The sequence below is a fragment of the Pangasianodon hypophthalmus genome, chromosome 7 (assembly GCF_027358585.1).
Source record: "Pangasianodon hypophthalmus isolate fPanHyp1 chromosome 7, fPanHyp1.pri, whole genome shotgun sequence".
Taxonomy (NCBI): Eukaryota; Metazoa; Chordata; class Actinopteri; order Siluriformes; family Pangasiidae; genus Pangasianodon; species Pangasianodon hypophthalmus.
In genome coordinates this window covers 18,688,690-18,710,709 of record NC_069716.1, presented here as the reverse complement: position 1 = coordinate 18,710,709, position 22,020 = coordinate 18,688,690, and the positions used below count along the sequence as shown (strand labels likewise).

At 38.9% G+C, this 22,020-nt stretch overlaps 1 protein-coding gene across 1 annotated transcript; it reads left to right on the top strand.

Moving 5' to 3' along the window:
• Positions 1-13,121: 13,121 nt before the first annotated feature.
• Positions 13,122-22,020, top strand: guf1 (GTP binding elongation factor GUF1). Its single transcript, XM_026917481.3, has 17 exons — positions 13,122-13,528; positions 13,738-13,849; positions 15,029-15,177; positions 15,384-15,464; positions 16,516-16,593; positions 16,679-16,762; positions 16,867-16,931; positions 17,243-17,446; positions 18,235-18,374; positions 18,859-18,982; positions 19,107-19,239; positions 19,910-20,053; positions 20,484-20,617; positions 20,747-20,848; positions 21,067-21,186; positions 21,275-21,311; positions 21,409-22,020. Exons 1-17 carry the CDS (start codon positions 13,340-13,342, stop codon positions 21,535-21,537), a joined length of 2,025 nt encoding a protein of 674 aa, XP_026773282.3. The 5' UTR covers positions 13,122-13,339; the 3' UTR covers positions 21,538-22,020.

Sequence of the window (22,020 nt, the reverse complement as noted above, 5' to 3'; positions counted from 1 at the left end):
ATTACTGCAGTTATCTAGCCAATCCTGTGTCAGTAGCACAATGCATAAAATCATACAGATACGGGTCAAGAGCTTCAGTTAATGTTCACATCAACATCAGAATGAAGAAAAAGTGTCTGTGTGACTTTGATCATGGCATGGCTGTTGCTACCAGATGGGCTGGTTTGAGTATTTCTATAGATGCTGATCTGGGATTTTCATGCACAACAGTCTCTAAAGTAAAAGAATGGTGCAAAAAAACAAAAAACACTGAGTGAGTGACAGTTCTGTGTGCGGAAACACCTTGTTGATAAGAGAGGTCAGAGGAAAATGTCCAGATTGGTTGGAGCTGCCAAAAGCATATAGCAACTCATATAATCACTCATTACAACCGTGGTGAGCAGAAAAGCATCTTAGCATGCACAACACATTGAACCTTGAGGTGGATGGGTTACAACAGCAGAAGACCTCACTGGGTTCCACTCCGGTCAGCCAAGAACAAGAATATGAGGCTATCATGGGTACAGACTCACCCAAACTGGACAGATGAAGATTAGAAAAAAAAAATCATCTGGTCTTTTTCCAGTTTCAACTGTCCAGTTTCAGTGAGTGTGTGTGGGAAGGGTTGCGTTGGCCCAAAGTTTTGCATTTCAATTGCATTTTTTTAAATTTCTTTCTCTTCTTATGTGCAGAAAACTGAGTGCCAAAAAATGGCTGTAAATAGTTTCCTTGGTAACGGTAGAAAGAAGGGATTTTCTCGTTTGAGCAGCTAAGCTTCACATGATGGTAGCAGAGTTAATAAGAGGAAGAACAGGAAAAAGGAGGGCACTGCTTTTCTAAAAGCACTGGATTCTCAATATCATTTTTTCAGCTTAACAAAAGCTTGAACAACTGCAACCCAGGCAAGACGTAGGACAAGTGTTCCCGCTTCCCTTATAGCCTGGGTGACGTTTTAAAACACAAGTGTTTTGAAAGTAAATGAGACATAGACAAAACAAAAACTACTTCAGTGCAGTTGCTAGGAAACATGGCAGCAAACTACTTTTCAAACAGTACAACGATGGCATATTTTTGGAACACAACAGTGTTGTTCTTAGGAGCAATAGCAGTGGATGGTAATATGTGTGTGGGTGCAGGAGACTCTGAGACAGAAGCTTATTAAAGATCTTTTCAAGTGGGTGGGCACTCAAATTAATCATTCAGACACGCACTAAACCTTGTATTAAATTACGTAGTTTCTCTGTTCAAAGTGAATTTTAGTCAAGAAGTAGCATTAATGATCATCAGTAGCAACTACCTCTCTCATTTGGGATGAAAGGTCTTTATAGCAGTTCTTGTCTTTGTTCCAATGTATAATAATAAAATTTATTCCAGTGTTTTTTTTCTTGTAAAACTCTTATTTCATTTTTTTATATAGATTTACCTTATATATCCTTCCTTGAAAAAAAAACTATATTTTTATTTCAGATATTCTGGGCATTTTTTCATGTAAAACTCTTATTTAATTTTTTATACATTTACCTTATCTCTCCTTCCTTAAAAAAAAAAAACCACTACATTTCAGCTTTTTAAAACATTTCCCTCCTACATTAAAATTTCACTTTCACTATGCCTCTATGCCTCCATTGCCATTATCCTTATCATCAAATTCATGTGTGCCCTCTCTCAGTCATCTGCATCAGGTTATCTTAGCCAAGAGCATTGAAAGAGGTCAGCGGGTGGTACTGATTTTAGCACGTGCTGTGTTATGGCATGGGGAACCGTATGAAGCCGTATCAGGGAGGCCTGTCAGCCCAGATGGCTTCGGCTCAATTCTCTGGGTAAACTGGCTCTGTCTCAGCCAGAGAAAGGTATTCAGTAAGATCTGGACCATTGTCAAATGTAGGTGCCATTCCATGGGACGAAAGACAGGAAAGCAAATTAACCTTTAATTCTTGAGAGTTGAAATATACCAAGCAGTCAAATGGGCATTTTTATCTAATTGTCTAATTCACATAATGTTGGTCTTCTTTCATTTGATGTGCATTTTTGGTGGTATTCTGCTGAATTTAAAATCGACCTTGAGTATTTTTTCCCACGACAATGTCCCAATTCTCTCCCTCTTGTTGTCTGAACATATAAACCAGTTGTTAAAAATGGTGTGTTGTCATTCTCCTGATCAGCCTGGTCTTTTGCTATGCCAAAAATCATAGTCTGTATTGTTAGGCATAAGATTTGAAAGAAATGCACAAGGAACAGGTTTTGAATTATTCTGAGTAATACAGTCAATGCTTTTTTGTATTATATTATTGGTATCTTGATTATATGTTAAATTGTCAATGATCAAGATTCTGTTTCATTTTTACAAGCAATCATCTAATACTTAGGTTTTATTAAAGTTGAAATCTACTGCCCAGTCAAATGGGAATTTTTGCCTTTGTGGCATGAAGTAGGTCTTCTTTCTTTAGATGTGCATATTTGGCAATATCCCACTGAGTTTAAACTCAATCTTGAATATATTTCCCCCCAACAAAGCCTCTTCCCATTTTAGTCTGAAGATAAAAACTAGCTGGTAAAACTGTTTTTTTGTTTGTTTGTTTGTTTGTTTGTTTGTTTTTGCCATCCATATTGTCCATATCATAATAGTCCATATTGTAAAACACAGAAAACCCAGAATCCACATTAAGTAATACAATCATTGCATGCAATAAATTGTCAGTGATCAAACTTATGATCAAGCAATCATCCAAAACTATCTACTAATACTATTAGTATTACTAGTATTAGTATTATTATTAGTAGTAATAATACTAATTCTATTCTATGAGCCATGGTTCAAACAATTTTTAGACATGGCTTTCAGATTAGTGAATCACTGGTATTGTAATACAATCTATTCTTTAGTCAATATCCTTCTTACAGCACTCTAGTAACTTTTACAACACAGTCTGATTCAGCTGTTTCAGTTTACAAGCCAATATATTTGTGCTCTCCAGAGTAAAGAGTGAAAATGCAGTTGGGGCTAAAAGTTCTCCCCGAGTCTCTCACTTGTCTGAGTGTGACAGGTGAACTGTGAGGAATGCGTGAGCCAGACCAGCCAGCTGAACAGCTTTGAGCTAAACCTGCAGAGCAGCGGAGAGCAGCTGGTTGTGGCATGGTTGAGGGAGTCCTGTCTCTCTCGTTTTAGAGCTGTCAGTCGTGCACAGAGATTGTGGCAGAAGGATTCCCTTGAGCAACAATCCAAAAGGAGAAAACAAGGGACGCACACACACATCCACCCCATTCACACACAGGTATAGCAGATGTACACACTTTCTGGGGTCTCCCAAAGGAGGATTGTTTACAGCTAATAAGAATTCAATTACAACACAGATTTAACACATGGAAGTCAAAAATAACCTTAAAGTTATTGTTTTCCTGTCAGATGGAGAAGGATATGGAATTAATGTGTAGAGCAACTCCCACAGCAAATGTTCAAAATACAATGAACGAATCATGCAACCACACACACACACACATACACACACACACACATACACACACACACACACACACACACAATCACTCACACACAGTCTATTAACTAGAGCAGAAGATTGGTATTGGCCTTACCTCACCTGTCAGTGGTGTCTGGAATTGGTTAGATTAGTTCATGGCCTGCTTGGCAGGTCTCAAATAGATCCAGTGAGTTTCTCTTACAGGAGCAGAACAGAATGGCAGAGGGACATTTAAGCTTCCTGTAGCCTTTCAGGCTTGAGCCTATCACTAATAACCATGAGGTATGTCCACTTGACATAGCCAGCAGACAACAACAATCACACAGTGTCCTGGGTTAGGCTACAGCAACCTAAATCTGTTTCAGAACACAATTTATTTACTTAGTTATGGTTGTGAATTCCCTGGTGTGTAGGATACTGTTAATACACCATTTTCTGTTGTGTAAAAGGAATGACATTCCACATTCTCAGAAATAAAGGTACCATACTCTATTTTCCTTCTCACTGCGGTGGTAAACCTTTAAAGAAACATCAGTAGTCTGTATGTTAAATTATATTTAATGACTTACTCTTGATTGTACCAACTCAGTGACAAAGAAAAGTACAGTTTGGTACCTGTATTACTGAGCATGTAGTATTGCTAATTTGGATTATGTATTTATATATCCAACTTTTTATATTAATATACAAAGCTTTTTCATGTATATATCAGCTCTCTAAAATGTACAGAGTACGCTGCAGTCCTGGTTTACATTAGCATATCACCTTTTACCTTTCATCTTCTTCCACTGCAGTTTAATAAACCACTGTGTTTTGTTGCGTTACTAACAAAGAATGTAACACAGGTACAGTTCATGATACAGTTCAGATCGTGACTCTACATTTACTGAGCTACTGTATTTCTCTCTTTTTCTTTATTCAAGTGTAAGCTCAGAATCTAATTTCAAATCATAGTTAATACAAAAACATATTATCATACGAGCAATATGCCAGAATGAAAACTTTGTAAACTGTCTTCGCTTGAGTGTGGATGCCAAGATGGTAATCAGTGAGAAAATGGAAAAGGCTCAGCAGTAATCAGAGAACACTGGCAACATTTGCCAATAGACTTGATTGTATTATAATGGAACACCACTGGCACACCACTTAGAGAGAGAGAAAGAGATGCTTCGACTTATGCATGCACTATGTCTGACTGTGTGTGTGTGTGTGTGTGTCCAATGATAAGAAGAAGAAGAAGAAGAAGAAGAATTATAATAATTTATTCTTTGTCTTTTTAATGTTAAAGAAACTACTAAAATGGACTAGGAACATCTCCACATCTTCTCCATCATAAAAATGCAGAGGTGAATGAATATAAACTGCCCCATTTCCCAGCTCAACACCATTCCCAGTGCTATTATCCGTGGAGTACTGTGCCCTTATGAAAAGGCATGAGGTTTTTGGATAGCTTGGTTTACTGACATTGCTCGCTTCTACTATGAAACTATACTGTGTTTCACTATAGTTAACAGTAGCATATAGCTAACTGACTTGTTAATTGCTAGTAAATTAGAGCATTTTCCACAGTTAGAAATGGGAAGTGGGTGAATCTAAATTATTATATTCTCTGATATTTCTTAATAGTAGTCAAATATACTCTAACAATCAGTAGTATCTAATAATATTATCCATGTAAACAAGCTAACTAGCTTAACACATAGGTATGTGGCTGAAATGTTTTTTTTTTCCTCATTTAAATTGAAAATTGTGAATTTAGCTGTTTTAGACATAAAGGCAGTGCCTGACTGGGGTAAAACTGACTGGGGTAAAAACAGGGTGTAAAAGAGATCAGGACAATCATATTTTTCACAGCTTTCAAATCAGTAAGGAGAAAATGTACTTGCAAACGAACACAACCGTACTCACATTAGAGGGCAAAGAAGCTGAACCTTGCCTATAAACCATCTCTGTTAATTATTACTGCTTCATAATGTCTTTTTAATACCAGGTCACAGCAGTTGTTGACTAAAAAGACAGCTTGTTCAATTTAGATATATTTGTAAGTGTAGCTTAGCTCATTTTTAATTAGGCAATATTCATGCATATTTTAGTTTATACTGGTACTAAAGGAACTCACATTTTGCAGTCACATCAATAAATAACCTCCACAGGAATTACAGTATGGTACATTACTCAGGATGCCCTTTGGGTTTCACATAAAACTCTAAAGAATCTCTTTCTTGGCTCTGTACTTCTAGCACTTTCTTTCCACCCACTCTAGGTTTTCACTCGTTCTCCAGGTTCACTAGAGAGACCAGCAATCTGATGGTACCTGATATTTTTCAACACTTATTATCTAAAGTTAAGTCCCCACTTTTCTTCCTGACTATGGTAAAAGAGTAATTGGAACAATCTGACAACTAAATCTGCTTTCCCAAAAGAAATTTCAGTAAGTTGATTCAAGCCAATCTTTTTAAGATCTTTTTAGTTTTGGGTTCCTATCTAACTGGATATGTTTTACAGCAGGTATTTGCTAGCAATTCCAACTCCAGATGGCTACAAAAATATATTCAATTTACTGAGCATCATAGTGACTTTAGCACAAATGAACCCCATAAAATAGCTGCAGCGGGGGAAAAAATGTCCCCCATTCTAGCTGCACACATAGCCGAACATCTCAAAGATGGATTTTCTGCTCCACCACATGAAGCCCTGAATGGCACACTGATTATTACACCACTTTAGATTCACTCCCTAAGCTCCAATCATCTCTGCTGATGTGCTTGGCATGAATCATCCCTTTTCCATCACTGGCAACTAAAGCGCCACAAAGAGCTTTTCACACTGGGAGCCCAGTTTATGGCTTACTGTACTTCTGTGTCTGCCAGCTGCTACCACGTCTGGGCCAGAGTCATGTTTATTGTGAACTTAAGTATTGTTCTGTAGCACCCATCTAAGGACTGTGGAATTACTCATTGCTCTTACTGCCAATCCAGCTCCTATTCTTCAAAATATTCTCTTATTTAAATTATCCGATTCCAATAACATCTAAGTGTTTAGCTGGTGGTGATTAATTTGAACACTGAATCAGGGCTGTCAGCTGAAGCCTGATGAATGCATTCTACTCCGTATTTCGTCTTTGCAAATGTGCCTCCATAAGGCTTTCTGATCTTTCTGGGAAATTAACGAGGACCTGGGGCTGAATGCAAGTGGTTTCATCACTCTGAAGAACTTGCGTGGGCTCTGACACATAGCAGCTTCTGAAATGTACGGCTGAGGAACATGGTTTTAATGAGTAATGCTATGCAGACCAAAAAGCCTCATTATTTTTCCAAGTTGTTGTGATAATAAGATCAATTTTAAGACTATAAATACCACACTAAAGTACACTTGAATTCGTACTTGTACAGGTATAGATAAACAAATAGCATAAATATCATTTTTATCATGAGAAAATAGCATGTGAATAGTAAATAGATGAAACAGGTCAAAAAAGAGTAAACATAGGTACACCATATCCAGTACACACTTCAGGTTATTGTAACTCACTGTCTTTGTTTGATCTCAGTAGTTAACAACACTAAATGCTAGTTGCCTACGTAACAGTGGTTCAGTAAACACTGTATAACCGCTAGGGCAATAAGAATCATCTGGAAACATTCTTCTGAGAGTGCACACACGTCACAAAGTGCCATACAGCATTTATTCATCATTCATTCGTCCCCAGTACTGCTTTATCCTGGTCAGGGTTGCAGTGGATCCAGAGCCCCTCATAGGAACAAGGGGAGACACTCTGAATAGGACGCCAGTCCATCGCAGGGCACCATGCACACACAAATTCACACATTCATTCACACCATCAAATCAAGAAACTGAAGAACCCAGGGGAAACCCACACAGACATTGGGAGAACGTACAAAACTCCACACAGTAAAATGAGCTCAGTATCAAACCGGGGTCCCTGAAGCTGTGAGGTGACAAAGCTACCTGTTCCCCCACTAAGTCGCTACTGACATAAGACTGTCACAGAGCCATCTTTTCCTGAACCTACTTGATAAGTTCTTGCCAGGTCAGCCCTGGTTCTCAATGACAAGGAGCACTGGTGGTTATCCAGGGTTCATTGAACCAGTACATACATAACAAATGTTCCATGATGGGACCTTGGGGAAGAGGTAGATGGAGCCTCAGTCTATTCAGAAAGGCCATAATAAGTCTGTGAGAGATAACATCCACAATGCTATGACACATCTGTCACTGACCACTAGAGAAAGTAGCAGTCGTCTAGTTGCTGAATTCTGTGCAATATGGGCAGAATCAGCAGTAGCTGGTGAGACCAATCATGGGCCAGTGCATGCTGTATCAGTGGGCTGTTCAGCTCTGCTAGAGAGAGTCACAATCAGCATTAAGTTGACTTGGCATCAGTAAAAGGTCCACTTGAACCTTGCTAAACATTTGTCAGATCAGGAGCACCACTTAGGGTGCAGATGGCACTTTCCTGGCTATACACTCTCCCATCATGGAAGCACATCCACTGCACCCCTGGTAGGCGATTTGCTCTCAGTGAGGCTAACCTGAAGCCCACTGAGAACATTCCATGCAATTCGAAGAGTGCTGTCTGACATTGTGCCACCCTGCTGATTAATGTGTCTGAGTTTCTTTAAGTTGGAATGCGTGTCCTTGGAAGATGAAACTCAAAAACCATCTGTGTTCTGGGACAATGGGAACAATAATTGTTGTGCATGATCCTCCAATGAGAACCAGTCCTGTTGCTTCAAGGAATCAATTACATATGACAACCTTAGCATAAGTAAAGGAAGGGCTTTTAAGAAGCAATTCAGAAATTCTCTCAAATCTAGAAATGGACAGAAACCTCCATCCATCTGAATAAGAAAGTATGTTGAGTAGAAACCTTTTTTTAAATTTTGAGGTTCACCTTCTCAACTGAGCTTCTGAAGGAACAATCGTCTTGCGTCAGAGTGGCAACCTTGTTGGAGTGTGGTTTTTACAAGGCTCTGAGCTGTGATATTTTGAGATGACAGTGGAACTGGAGTTTGTATCCCCGTGACACTGATATCAGGACCTACTGATCAAATGTAGTCATTGCCCAGTGAACAATGTTTTTGGCTGTAAATTGCCCAACATCAGCCCCAGCCCTCCATGGGCATGCTCTGTGGGGCCTCCTACCATGTTCATGGGATGAACATGGTAGGAGCTCCCTGATGAATGGATGAACTCCCTGCTAGGAGCCTGAGAGGTGACGCTCCCTGCCTAGGCCTGGTGTGAGACGACAGAACGTTTGTGGATATTGAAAATGTGGCAATCTAAAGGTTTCATGTTTGTTTTGTGATTCTGAAACCTGCATTTTCCTTTCCATGGCCTCTTTGACAACAGGTCCAAAGAGTGACCCTGGCATTGTTTCCCACTTTCAGGAGTAAGATGACAATCAACTCCCCACAGAGGGATCAATATCTGCAGATTCCAATGGTAGCAGTAGAATGGCTAGCATAATGTAATATGTAATCCAATAATAAGTTCGTCTGTGTCTACTGTCAGTCTAAACTCTGCTTTAGCACTCTTGCTAAAGTCCTGTGAATTCCGTCAGGACTGGTGCTGTGTGGAAAAGAGCATTCAATGCCCTGGGTTACATATCACTATCCAATTCCATTCAGACCAACATCATTTTGAAGGTGGCTATCACAGCTAGTTTAGAGGCTGTCAGTGGTGCGAGTGAGCAATTAGGCTGTTTTCAGATGGTGAGGAGAGAGTTGAGCATGCAGTGTCATTATGAGACTTGGAAAAACCTCCCAGATCCCAAAGCTAGCAGGTTCAATTCCATAATGTTCTCCAAAAAAGTACTAAAAATGTCCAAAAAAAAAAAAAAAAAATACACTCACCAAAGCAGAAGAGAACATAGGAGTGTATCATCAGCTTTGGAGGAGAGGTTACCTGTAGCTCCAACTGTAGTCAAAAGCTGTTAAGCAGATAGCACCATATGGGCTATATGTAGTCCCACATGTGTACATAGAGATGCCTGTATAACAGCAGTATTTACTGCAAATACTGCATTATATGTATACCATTTCCTGACTTTGTTGGAAGGTCTCAGCATGTGCTCCATGCAAACAAAAAGAGATAAAAAATTGGATAAGTTAGTTTACTAGCTATGTTGCTATTAAGCATCAGCTGATCATTCTGCAACACTGCATCCAATAGTTGTTTGAGCTGTCTTCCTTAAAAACTGCTTTTCACTTTTAATAGTTTGAAAGATTTAATACTGGAGGTACTGCCGAATGTACTGCAAATAATTTAATATTATTTATTTACCAATAATTATGTTGTTTTCTTGTCCTTTTTAACCTACTTACATAAAGATCTGCCATCCCCAACTTGTCAGCACAAATGAATAATTCACATGGTGAGGAGATGCCCAAATTGCTTCCTATTCAAATCACATGTTCACTAAAGAGGTTATAACATAACAGTGCTGTAGAGCCTACATACTTCCTCCCAAATGCTATGTGATATTTTGAATGTTAAGCTTGCTCTGCATCTTAAAAGGCAAACTGAGTGACAGGCAAAGAAAGGCACCTCCTTGTCCTGATTGCTTGGATGGTTCACATTATTTGTCTTTGCTCCTCTTTACATGTTTCTCCAAAGAAGATATTTTTTGAAGCTGCTTAAATGGGAGAAGAACTTTGCTAAATATGAAAAATGGGCTTTGAGTTTTTACTGATCCCACCTTTAGGAGTGCAGAAACACACACACACACACACACACACACACACACATACTACATCACTCCATAATAAATATATCCTCTAAAGACCCTTAGTGCATGCTACATGTGGTTGAAGTCCACCTACAATCTACATAGAAAATGAATAGACATACATTGGTTTCACAATTGTATGTATCTGCCAATAGCCATCAAGCATAAAAGCTTGGGGAGATGCATTTTATTTGATTTCTTATCTAGGCAATTTTCACAGGGACCTACTTAGCTGGCCTATGAGTGGGTTGCCATGTTGCCATGGTAATGATGTTTTCTACTGTTTTCTCCTGCTACATCATCTGTATCAATGGTGACACCTTGTGGAAGAAGAATGACAATAACTGCTTAAAACCACAAATTAGTCTTTAACTAGGTAGAATTTAGAGCATTTCTAGGGCATGTTTGGTAGGCTTAGAATTACAGAGATAAGTCTAATGCAAGTATTCAAAAGCCCAATCAAATATGAAGGCTAATATACCAGCTGTTCCAGTTGGCTGGGTTCCTCAATGAATGCCACAGATTATACATGATGTATTTTTCTACATTCTGTAGCAAGGTTGGCATACTGATAAATAAAGATGTGCTTAAAGTGGTGAAGGAATGGAATAATTTCATGTTTGCAACAAGTGCTTGTGTTCAATCATTTGCATAATTGGAACCAACATCTGCTGTGAGTGAATCAGTTAGCAACATAGAAACAAAAGCCATGTCATTTTATAACATTGTTCATTCTGTTGTATGATATTATGCACGCACTTGAAAGGAGAGAAACTTAAATAGCAGGATGTCTCATACGGGAATAAAACACAAATTCACATTCACCTGGATGACTGAAGACCTTCACACCCTGCTGGAAGATCCAGCGCATTCTGGCCAACTACCAGCTGCCAAAACCATGGTAGACCATCTTTACCATCTGGCACGTTAGTTTCCAACTTCCTTATACTTGAATTAAATGATCAATAAATGTTTGAGATTTATATGCAAGCACACAGGTTGGCTAGTCTAAATTGCCCCTAGGTGAATGAGTCTGTGAATGTGTTCCAGGGAAAGGCTCCAGATTCACTGCAATCTTGGATTCACTGTAACCAGAAGCGGTTAATGAAGATGAATGATGAATATTATAACAGACAGTTCAGCTTAGCTTATCATTTGTAACATTAATTACAAAATTAAATGCATTGTGTTTGTTATAAAACATATAGAAAATGTAACAACATAAAGACACATGTACAGAGATATACCCTATAGTCATTGTAGATTTTCTTGTTATTATTATTATTACTATATTTCCAATGGGCGTCTATGCCAGCCCATAGAATGCTTTGTATGCTTTTTATGAAATTTGGCACAGTGATAGAAGACAGTCTCAGTTACCTTCACAGGTGTACACCACTTAAGCCTTCTAGCTCCACCAATATGGACATACATTTACAATAACTCCACAATGGAATGTCGAAGAAACACTTTCCTCTGATTCTATGGGTCAAGCTGAGTTCAATGAACACCAATGTTGATTTCTGCCAAATTGCATTTTTCGCCATTTTGAATTTTTTTCTAATACAGTTTTTTCTCTTCTTCTCCTACAAATTTGTTTCACTCAACATGAAATGATTCTTGTTTACACTGATTCCCTTCAAGGTGCACAGTGTTGCGCATCAGGCACTTGTCATTTCTAAAGCAGGAAGTCAGCCATTTTGAAATTTAACAAAAACTGTTTTTTGCTTCTTCTCATACAAATCATCACGAAATCATCAAGAAATTTGGATCTCAGCTTTGTCAGACCAGTCTGAAAAAGCCTAATTTCTCAGAGTTATGATATTTATGTGACATTTCACCCATAAACTGAAAAGAATTTTGATGGCTGTGTCGCCAAACAAAAAGTGAGGGCATATCACAGCAATGCTTTTACTTACTTACATCAGACTCCTCAGATAAATTTAGGAACGAAATCTAACGTTGAGAAACAAGACTTGACTTCATTTGCAACTTGGAAGGGCTACTGAAAACAGAAAGTGGGGCAATATCTCAGCAAAGACTTGATGTTTTGCCTTCAGATTTAGTATTTCTCCTTGTGAGCAAGTGCACATGGTCCCAGTGGCTTCTGGTCTCTCTTGGTCACTAAGGGATGGGGACAGAAAGTGCTTGGCAACTATTATTATTATTATCATCCATCCATCCCACTTATCATACACAGGGTTGCGGGGTAGGCTGGAGCCTATCCCAGGGTCCACAGGGCAAAAAGGGCAACCTATTGCAGGGCACAATTACACACACACTACGGACAATTCGGAAATGCCAATGAGCCTACAATGCATGTCTTTGGACTGGGGGAGGAAACCGAGGTACCCAGAGGAAACCCCCGAACCACAGGGAGAACTTGCAAACTCCATACACACAGGACGGAGGCAGGAATCGAACCCTCAACCCTGGAGGTGTGACCTGCCCCGCCCCGCCCCGCCCCGCCCCGCCCCGCCCCGGCCCGACCCGACCCTACCCTACCCTACCCTAACCTACCCTGCCCCGCCCCACCCTACCCTACCCTACCCTGCCCCCACTTATTATTATTAGTAGTAGTAGTAGTATTGTTTTTGTTGTTGTTGTTGTTGTTGTTGTGCTGTATATTGTATACAATTAAATATTTTGGTTCCTTTTCCGTATTTGTATTCACTCTTTTCCTTTTAATATCTACATTCTTTGGCTATTTGGCGATACAGATGTACTATTGTTCGTCATGACAGTACATTACAGTAGTACAGTGCACTAAATTTGGATTGAGTGCAGCTGAACATTCGAGTCGACTCCAAACGTCCACCTGAAAATGAGTCGATTCACTTGTGAACGATTCATCAGTACCATGTTCATTACACACGCCATTCAGCAGGTGGCGGTAACGGTGTAGTTCGCGGCTCGGCACTTACTCCAGAGAAGAAGCACACTTAACCTCTAACCTCAACATGGCGACGTCCTGCAAACATGAATGTGAAGCTCATATTAAAGCGTGAATGTTTATACCGGCTGAACATATTTAGTCGAGAGCTAGGCAGAAATAGACATAGTGTCACAACTCTATTTTATTTAATGGTGTTTACTAACAGCTAGTTTGTTCAACCCTGAGCCGCTGGCTATCATGCAACTTTTACTGAGACCTCTTAGTAATGTTTTATTGTTTGCTGGACAAAATGTTAAGATATGCAGAATAAAGAGAAGATGTCAGGGTTATACAGAAGCCTGCACTTTAATCAGACACAGATGGATAAAGACGGGTTGTGTGTCAAATACACACTGTGTGAGGGAGTTCAGCTCCTCAGCTCAGAAGGTAAATACAGGCTGCATCACAAAGGGATGTTTCTGGGGTTCAGCTAATGTCACTGCCTTGAAACCATGTTACCCTGAGGAGGAATTAGACCTAATCATTGATTCTGTAATCTATCTTTTATTAAAAAGTATTCACCTAATTAATTTCTGTGCTTGGGACCATCTTGCTGTGACCAGGTTCTCACAGAAGTCTGTTTTTCCCTCTCACAGCAGAACATCGACATGTCCCAGTTCCCTGTGGACAAGATAAGAAACTTCAGCATCATCGCTCATATTGACCATGGGAAAAGCACCCTCGCTGACAGACTGTTGGAGATGACAGGTGGATTGTGTCGCCCTGGGCTATAGGCACCTTACAGACACCAAGCTTAATGACTAAACATGCATAAGCTCCTCCAAAGGAGTTTATACAGACCTGCTGAAGTGACATGATGGTTATTTTTTAATAAGGTGCAATCATAAATTAATGTATGAAGGCCACAAAGTAGCATCTTATGTCAATGAATTATTATATTGTGGCCTTGAGATATCAAATTGTATAATTTGATATGTCGGGATCATACTTAATACTTGGTTTTTAGTTAATTATTTGGTGGGAATGAGTAAAAATGTCTTTTGCTTTGAGAATTTGGTTAGTGATATGTCCATGTGGCAATGCCAGCAACTTCAGTATGCTGGTATGCATCATTCTAAGATTAAAGTGTGATATTATCAGCTACTCCTGAGATACCAGTGATCCTGACACCTTCTGCTCTCTGGACCTCCATCCTGATGCCCTGCTTCTGGTTGGAGTTCTCATCGGTTGAGATCACCTGCTGCTGCTGGGGGTGGCCCTACATGGACGGTCTGAAGATCATTGGGGTTGCTGGAGATGGTGCCACTTGCGAGCCGTGGAGATGGCTTGGGGATCTCATATGGGGAGTTGTACTGTGATGGCATGGGACCGCGATTGCTGTGGTGGTTTTGGGGCTGCAGTTGCCGTGAGCAGTTTTGTACTCAGGACTCCATCAGTGGACAGTGGATAGGTTCAACAAACTGGATTTCATGTGAAAACTGTGATGAATTTACTGGTTGCACAATTGCACCATTTGTCCCTTAGTACACAGTTATAGAAGAGATTTATTTATAAATGCACTATCCATTATCACCCAGATGAGGATGGGTTCCCTTCAGAGTCTGGTTTCTCTCAAGGTTTCTTCCTCATATCGTCTCAGGGAGGTTTTCCTTGCCCCATCGCCTCTGGCTTGTTCATTAGGGATAAAGTCACAGATGTATTTATTTTGATTTAATTTAATTTGAATGTATTTATTTCCATGTACTTCATGTCCATTGTTAAATGTGCTATACAAATAAAACTGAATTGAATTGAATCAGTCATCTCCATGCTTAGATTGCCACACCTTATTAAATAACCACCATGTCACCTCAGTGGCTCTGAACATACTTATAAGTGGACATACTACTGAACACTTTGTCTTAAAATCCTTCATATTTTGTGCAGGTGCCATTGCAAAGACGGAGCGGAATAAGCAGGTGCTGGACAAACTGCAGGTGGAGAGAGAGAGAGGAATCACAGTAAAGGCTCAGACTGCCTCTCTGTTCTATAAGCATGAGGGACAGACTTATCTACTCAATCTCATCGACACACCGGTCTGCATAAAAATAAATCCACTATCTACAGCCATCATATATTGGAGCTAATTTTATTAGTTATATAGTGAATTAAAGACTTTTTTAGATTGTCCTCCAGTGAATTGTTTGAACTTTTGCTGCATATTTATGACATATAAATGTATTCAAGTTTAAAAACTTCTAGATTTAATGAAGTCTGGTTTTTTTCCCCCACCTGTGCTCAGGGTCATGTTGACTTCAGCTATGAGGTGTCACGCTCCATATCAGCCTGCCAAGGAGTTCTGCTCATAGTGGATGCAAATGAGGTACATTGTACCAAGGAGCTTTCTTTCTTACATAAATGCCTTAGTAATATTAGTGTTTTAGCTGGAATAGTTCTTTAAGAGAATAAAAAGTGTGCACATGTATGTTCCTTATACCAGGGGTTGTCAGCTGGCAGACTGCATTCATGATACAGAGAAAAAATACTGTAAAATGGCAGTGACAGCAGATTTTTAACCATAAATCAGCATGGCTTATGTAGCAGATCCTTTGTTGTGTCTTATGCAATCACATGCATTTATGTAAAATTTAGCTGAAGGCAGCTCATCAGACCAGGGTAACTACAGGGCAAGTTTTCCACTCGATTTGCACACAGTTGGCATTCCAGTTCATCTTGAAGGTGTTCAGTGTTATTGAGATGTGCAGGCCACACAAGTTCTTCCACTCCAACTTCACCAAATCATGTCTTCATGGGCCTCACTTTGTGCATAGGGGTATTGTCATGATGAAACATGTCTGGGCTAGCCCCACATTCTAGCAAAGGAAAGTTTTAAACCTACAGCACACAAAGACATTCTAGACAATTGTGTGCGTTCAACTTTGTGGCAACAGAAGACCCACATATGGGGTGTGATGGTCAAGTGTTCACATATTTTTGGCCAAATATTTCTGTGGCAGTAGTTAAAAGTGATAAAGTAAACCACTTTAAATTGATGTTTCTCATTAATAGCCATGAACTAATCATTATAGGATAATCAATAAGCATTTAACAGGTCATTTGTCAGAACTTAGTAATGTTAGTTGCTTATCCAGACTTTTGTAAGGAAGGAATTTTATGTTATGTTATTTTATGTTATAACCAGCACTCTAACATGACATTTTTCAGATAAATAATATGGTAATAGCATAAGGCTTTAACAGTGACATTAAAGTGATTTGTCTTTTATATTTGCATTTCAAAAGACAAATGTCGCTTGCTGTGGTAATCTTTAGCTAGGCCTTGAATTTTGAAATACATGACAGTTGTTTGTAATAGCTTAAGCTGTTTTACATGCACTTAAGTGTTATGTTTATTTCTGTTTCTCACTGTTAAAGGGAATACAGGCTCAAACTGTAGCAAACTTCTACTTGGCATTTGAAGCTCAGTTAACCATCATACCAGTTATAAATAAAGTAAGTGCATACTTTTACAAAATATTTTTACATTGATAATGTAAGTTTAAGTTTGTGTGATCGAATTCTTTTCTTTTCTAATCAGATTGATTTGAAAAATGCAGATCCTGACAGAGTGGAAAAGCAAATTGAAAAGATGTTTGACATTCCAAGTGAGGAGTGTATCAGGGTGAGCTTGAGTTGTAAGTTGAGAAATAATGGTGTGGTACATGAGTGCATTTTTTGTCTTCATAACAATGTTTAATTCATGCTTCTCGAAATATTTGTCTTTAGATTTCTGCAAAATTAGGCACAAATGTGGACAGAGTTCTTGAAGAGGTAGTGAAGAGAATACCTCCGTGAGTTTTCATCAGATTCTTTTGAATCTTTTTCATTCAAATTTCCACCTAGTTATTTGGAGTATTTTGCATATTTGAAATTTTGTTCATTTTATTTAAAAGCAAAATCAATATTTAGTACATTTCAAATCATAGTTTGTTCAGAAATCTTATTTATAACTGGCTTGGAGACACTTTTTCGTCAACTTTCGGTTTGTCCCTTTTAATGAAATGACATTTAAAGTTATTGCCGAAATATCGTCACATAAATGTGCATGTATAGACCTATATCAGTTTTTTCAATCTTAAAAGTTTTTCTTGGCTCTTTCCAGACCCACAGCTAAGCTAGAGGAAGCATTTAAAGCCCTGGTCTTTGACTCGACTTTTGACCACTACAGAGGAGTAGTAGCCAATATTGCCTTGTTTAGTGGACAGGTCTGCAAGGGGGACAAAATTGTCTCAGCCCACCTGGGAAAGACATATGAGGTCAATGAACTGGGGGTTTTGAGGCCAGATGAACAACCCACGGAGAGACTGTAAGAAACCCTTACGAGCATATAAATATTGATATTGAATACCAGCTTGCTAAAAGAACATTTTACATTTCATATGCCATTATACATATAATTTCTGAGATATTTATTACACACATATATATATACTGTGAAAAAGTCTTAGACACCCTATTTTTTAGTACAAAGTTTGTTATAGATTCTTTTTAATGATTTCTACATTATTGAGTGAGTACAAAAAACAATTTAGATTTCTGAACATTAGTTTTCCAGCACAACAGTAAGTGTTACAGAAAAATGTTTGTATATCAGTAAAGAAAGCAGCATATTATATAAGAGACCACTTTTCAGACAAAAAACATAACGAAGGCTGCTGGGTTTTGCTGCAAAAATAAGAAGCAAGCGTGATAGTCACAGTCTTCAAAAGAACTCTGGCTGGTTCTGCAAGATACACCAAATATTGACTTTGTTTCATTTATTACTGTTTGCTGCTATTTATATTATCTTTTTTTAATGTAGAAACATTTAATTTCATTATTTTTGAAGACATCTTTGGTCTATAGCATTTCCTTGCATGTGCCAAAGACTTTTGCACAGTACTGTGTGTGTGTGTGTGTCTGTGTGTGTGTGCGTGCGTGCGTGTATGTATGAATGTATGTATATAACATTACCAAAATTTCCACTACTTGGATAAAGCCAGACAGAATCCACAGACTAAATCAAAGTTATAAAGTGTGTTTCAGGTATTAATATTTGCACAGACAGTGGTTGCTACATTTATTTTGTACCCTAACCCTCACTTTTGATCTCAGCTATGCAGGACAGGTGGGTTATGTGATAGCTGGCATGAAGGAAGTGAAGGACGCTCAGATTGGAGACACATTCTATCTCCAAAAGCAGCCAGTGGAGGCACTGCCTGGCTTTAAACCTGCTAAGTCCATGGTTTTTGCAGGTATACAGCTTTCATTTAAACATTGCAATGGCTTTCTATAATTATGTTCAGTAACTATGTATTTTCCTGAATCAGTGCATTACATTGCATTATTCTGTTTGGATTTCTTTGCGAAATGCTTGAAGGACATTGTTAGACCTGCACTGACAGTGATAATTCGCTTATTGTATAACTGATACAAAGGCTATGAACCTTTATTTATGTGTTCTTACCTCTGTAGTGGCTAGACAGATCCAAAACTCTTTATGTAATTAATTATAGTAAATTTATGTGTGTACCACATCCAGAGTAAGGTGCATCTATACCTATTTAAGTAATAAGGCTATAATGAACTGTTCCAAATGTATGGCAGTGAATCTGTGTTTGCATCTTGTTCTTAGAGTAAGCAGGGCCATCCAAAATCCATTTTCTGTAATAGTGTCTAACTGTTGTTTAGACCCATATTGTTTAATTTGAATTAAATGTGTGTATGTATGTGTGGTAGGTATATACCCTACAGATCAGTCAGAGTATCCTTCTCTGCGTAGCGCGGTGGAGAAGCTAACTCTGAATGACTCCAGCGTGATGGTGCAGAGAGACAGCAGTCTGGCTTTGGGGGCTGGCTGGAGGTCTGGATTTAATATGTTCACATTTAGCTACCTCCATTACTGTTAGATTACAACAAAACTATTATGGCAGAAATGCAGTAATTATATGATGAGGACACACTCATGGATCTTTTTGTTCTCTCAGGCTGGGTTTTCTGGGTTTGTTGCACATGGAGGTCTTTAACCAGCGTTTGGAGCAGGAGTATAATGCCTCTGTTATAGTCACAGCTCCAACAGTGCCATACAAAGCTATCCTGGCCTCGCCCAAACTCATAAAGGTATAACAGTGTACTTGATGATTGGTTGTGGTACCTTAATTGTTTAGTTTTTTATATATTACATAGACTATATGACCAAAAATATGTGGACACCTGACCATTGCAGTCATATGTCTGCCTTCATCAAACTGTTGTCATAAGCGCTAAATTGTTTAGAATGTCTTTGTATGCTGTAGCATTACAGTTTCCCTTTACTGGAACTAAGCGGCCCAAACATAATAATATATAATGCCCCTGTGCACAAAGCGAGGTTCATGACGACAATGGTTTGCCAAGGTTGGAGTGGAACCTGGGTGCCCTGGACATAGTCCTGACCTCACCCCCACTGAACACCTTAGGGATGAAACAGTGACTATATGCCAGGGCTTCTCATCCAACATCAGTGCCTGACTTCACTAATTGCTCTTGTGGCTGAATGAGCACAAATCCCCACAGCCACACTCCAAAATCTAGTGGAAATCCTTCACAGAAGAGTGAAGGTTACTATACCTGCAAAGGAGAGACTAAATCTGGAATAAGATGTTCAACAAGCACATATGGGTGTATACATTCTTCTGGCTATATAGTGTATATCCTTAGAGAGAAAATTAAAAACTCTCAGATATCTAGCATTAATGTTTTGAGTTATTGTAGAGTATGGAGTATAGATGGACTGTCTTATTGTGTATAGGAGTATGGGCAGGAGGTAGTGACCATTGTAAACCCAACCCAATTCCCTGAGAAGTCTTGTGTGGTGGAATACCAGGAGCCCATGGTACTGGGAACTATCATCAGCCCTGATGACTTTACTGGGAAGATCATGAGCCTCTGTCAGGTATGATTGGCATATAATTATCTTAAATCACATAGATCTGTTTTAATGTAGCCATAATCTGGTAAAATTTCATTTAGATTCTTGCAAGCTTTCACTTTATTATTGTTCTACTTCTAATAAATAATGTGATTTGTTGAAACCCACTATATGACATGAGTGTTCAATACTCATTGAACACTCGTAGATTTTTCGATAATAAACCTATTTTCCACTGAACATAAAATACATGTTCAATACATGAATAGGATCAGAAGTTAGCAGTCAGTTTAAACTACGCATTAACTGTTATGGTATACATTAATGTGTCTATTCAACACACAACTCTGTCTAGTTTACGTTCATAAATAAAGTGTTTGTAATTTCGTCAAAGTTTTATTAAAATTGATACCGAGTGGTATGAAATGTATATGTTGTTACTTCTTATTTTCAGAGCCGCAGAGCTATTCAGAAGAACATGGTTTACATCGATGACCACCGAGTGATGATGCAGTACCTGTTCCCTCTAAACGAAATTGTGGTAGATTTTTACGACGAGCTTAAATCCATGTCATCAGGATATGCTAGGTAATGTTACTGATGAACAGACCTGCCCATACAAGCTGTTCCTTTGCAACCCTGTAAGAGTTGAGAATTGAGCTGTCGTTTTAGTCTGATTCAGCCTTTTCACACCACAACGCAATTTCCCCTCTGCAGCTTTGACTACGAGGATGCTGGCTATGAACCAGCTGAACTGATTAAGATTGATTTCCTGCTCAATGGGAAACCAGTGGAAGAACTCACCACTATTGTTCACAAGTAAGCTACAGTTTCACAAGGTGCATTTGCATGCCTAGCAGTCAGTGAACACTGCATAGTTGTGCATACTAATTACCGTTAAGTTCAGTTTAAACAACAGCGTTTGGGTTAAAAGCAATTCATGAGCAGTCTCATTTAAATTGCAAACTATTACCAGCTGCATGATGGAAGTGAAGAGTGCGTTTTAATTAGAGCCTTTGCTGTGTTGCTGCTTTTAGAGACCGGGCCTATAACACAGGGAAGGCCATGTGTGTGAGGCTGAAGGAATCCATCCCCAGGCAGATGTTTGAGATTGCTGTACAGGCAGCCATCGGGAGCAAAATCATCGCCAGGGAAACGTGAGTGATGGTGCTCATTTTGCTAAATGGAATGTATAAAGTAAGTAAAAAGTGTTTATAACGTTTGCATTCATGCTTATTCTCGCAGAATCAAAGCATACAGAAAGAATGTCCTAGCAAAATGTGTAAGTGACTCCTCTTTGCCTTTTTATCCTAATTTTACTATTTATTGGTTTACTCATTTGGCCCTGACACTAATACAGTTTCTACTGTTTCTGATAGTATGGTGGCGATATCACACGAAAAATGAAGCTGTTGAAAAAACAAGCGGAAGGCAAGAAGAAAATGAGGCGCATCGGAAATATTGAGGTCCCAAAAGACGCCTTCATTAACGTACTGAAAAGGAAGTAGAAACTACAAGAAAAATGTGTCATGCTACATACTGAGGCTGTATTCAAAGGCAGAAATCTGAATCAGATCATCCAAATCAAATCTGAGGTGCCTGCATATGGCTGATTTTTCAAGGCAGCATCCTGTGCTGTCCTACATATTCCATAATCCAGTGTGCCAACAGCCTGTAAACAAAATGACATCTGACTTGGACCACCCCAATCATACCACTCAATTTGCAGAACACAAGGGGGCCCCCCTGTGAAAACCATGGTAACAAGTCGTGGTAACAGCCATGGCCTCACGCTCCCTTATTGGACTAGATATATTTAGTGAATGTACTAAAAATTACCTGACAAACAAGAGGTTTCAGACAAAAGTCCTTCATCAGCTGTGCAATATAAACATTTTTATTTTAAAAAAATGTATAGATTCCCTGGTGGCTCAGGGGCACGAAGTGACTGCTTATACTGCTGAAAGATAAAACTATTCCTGTAAAAATCA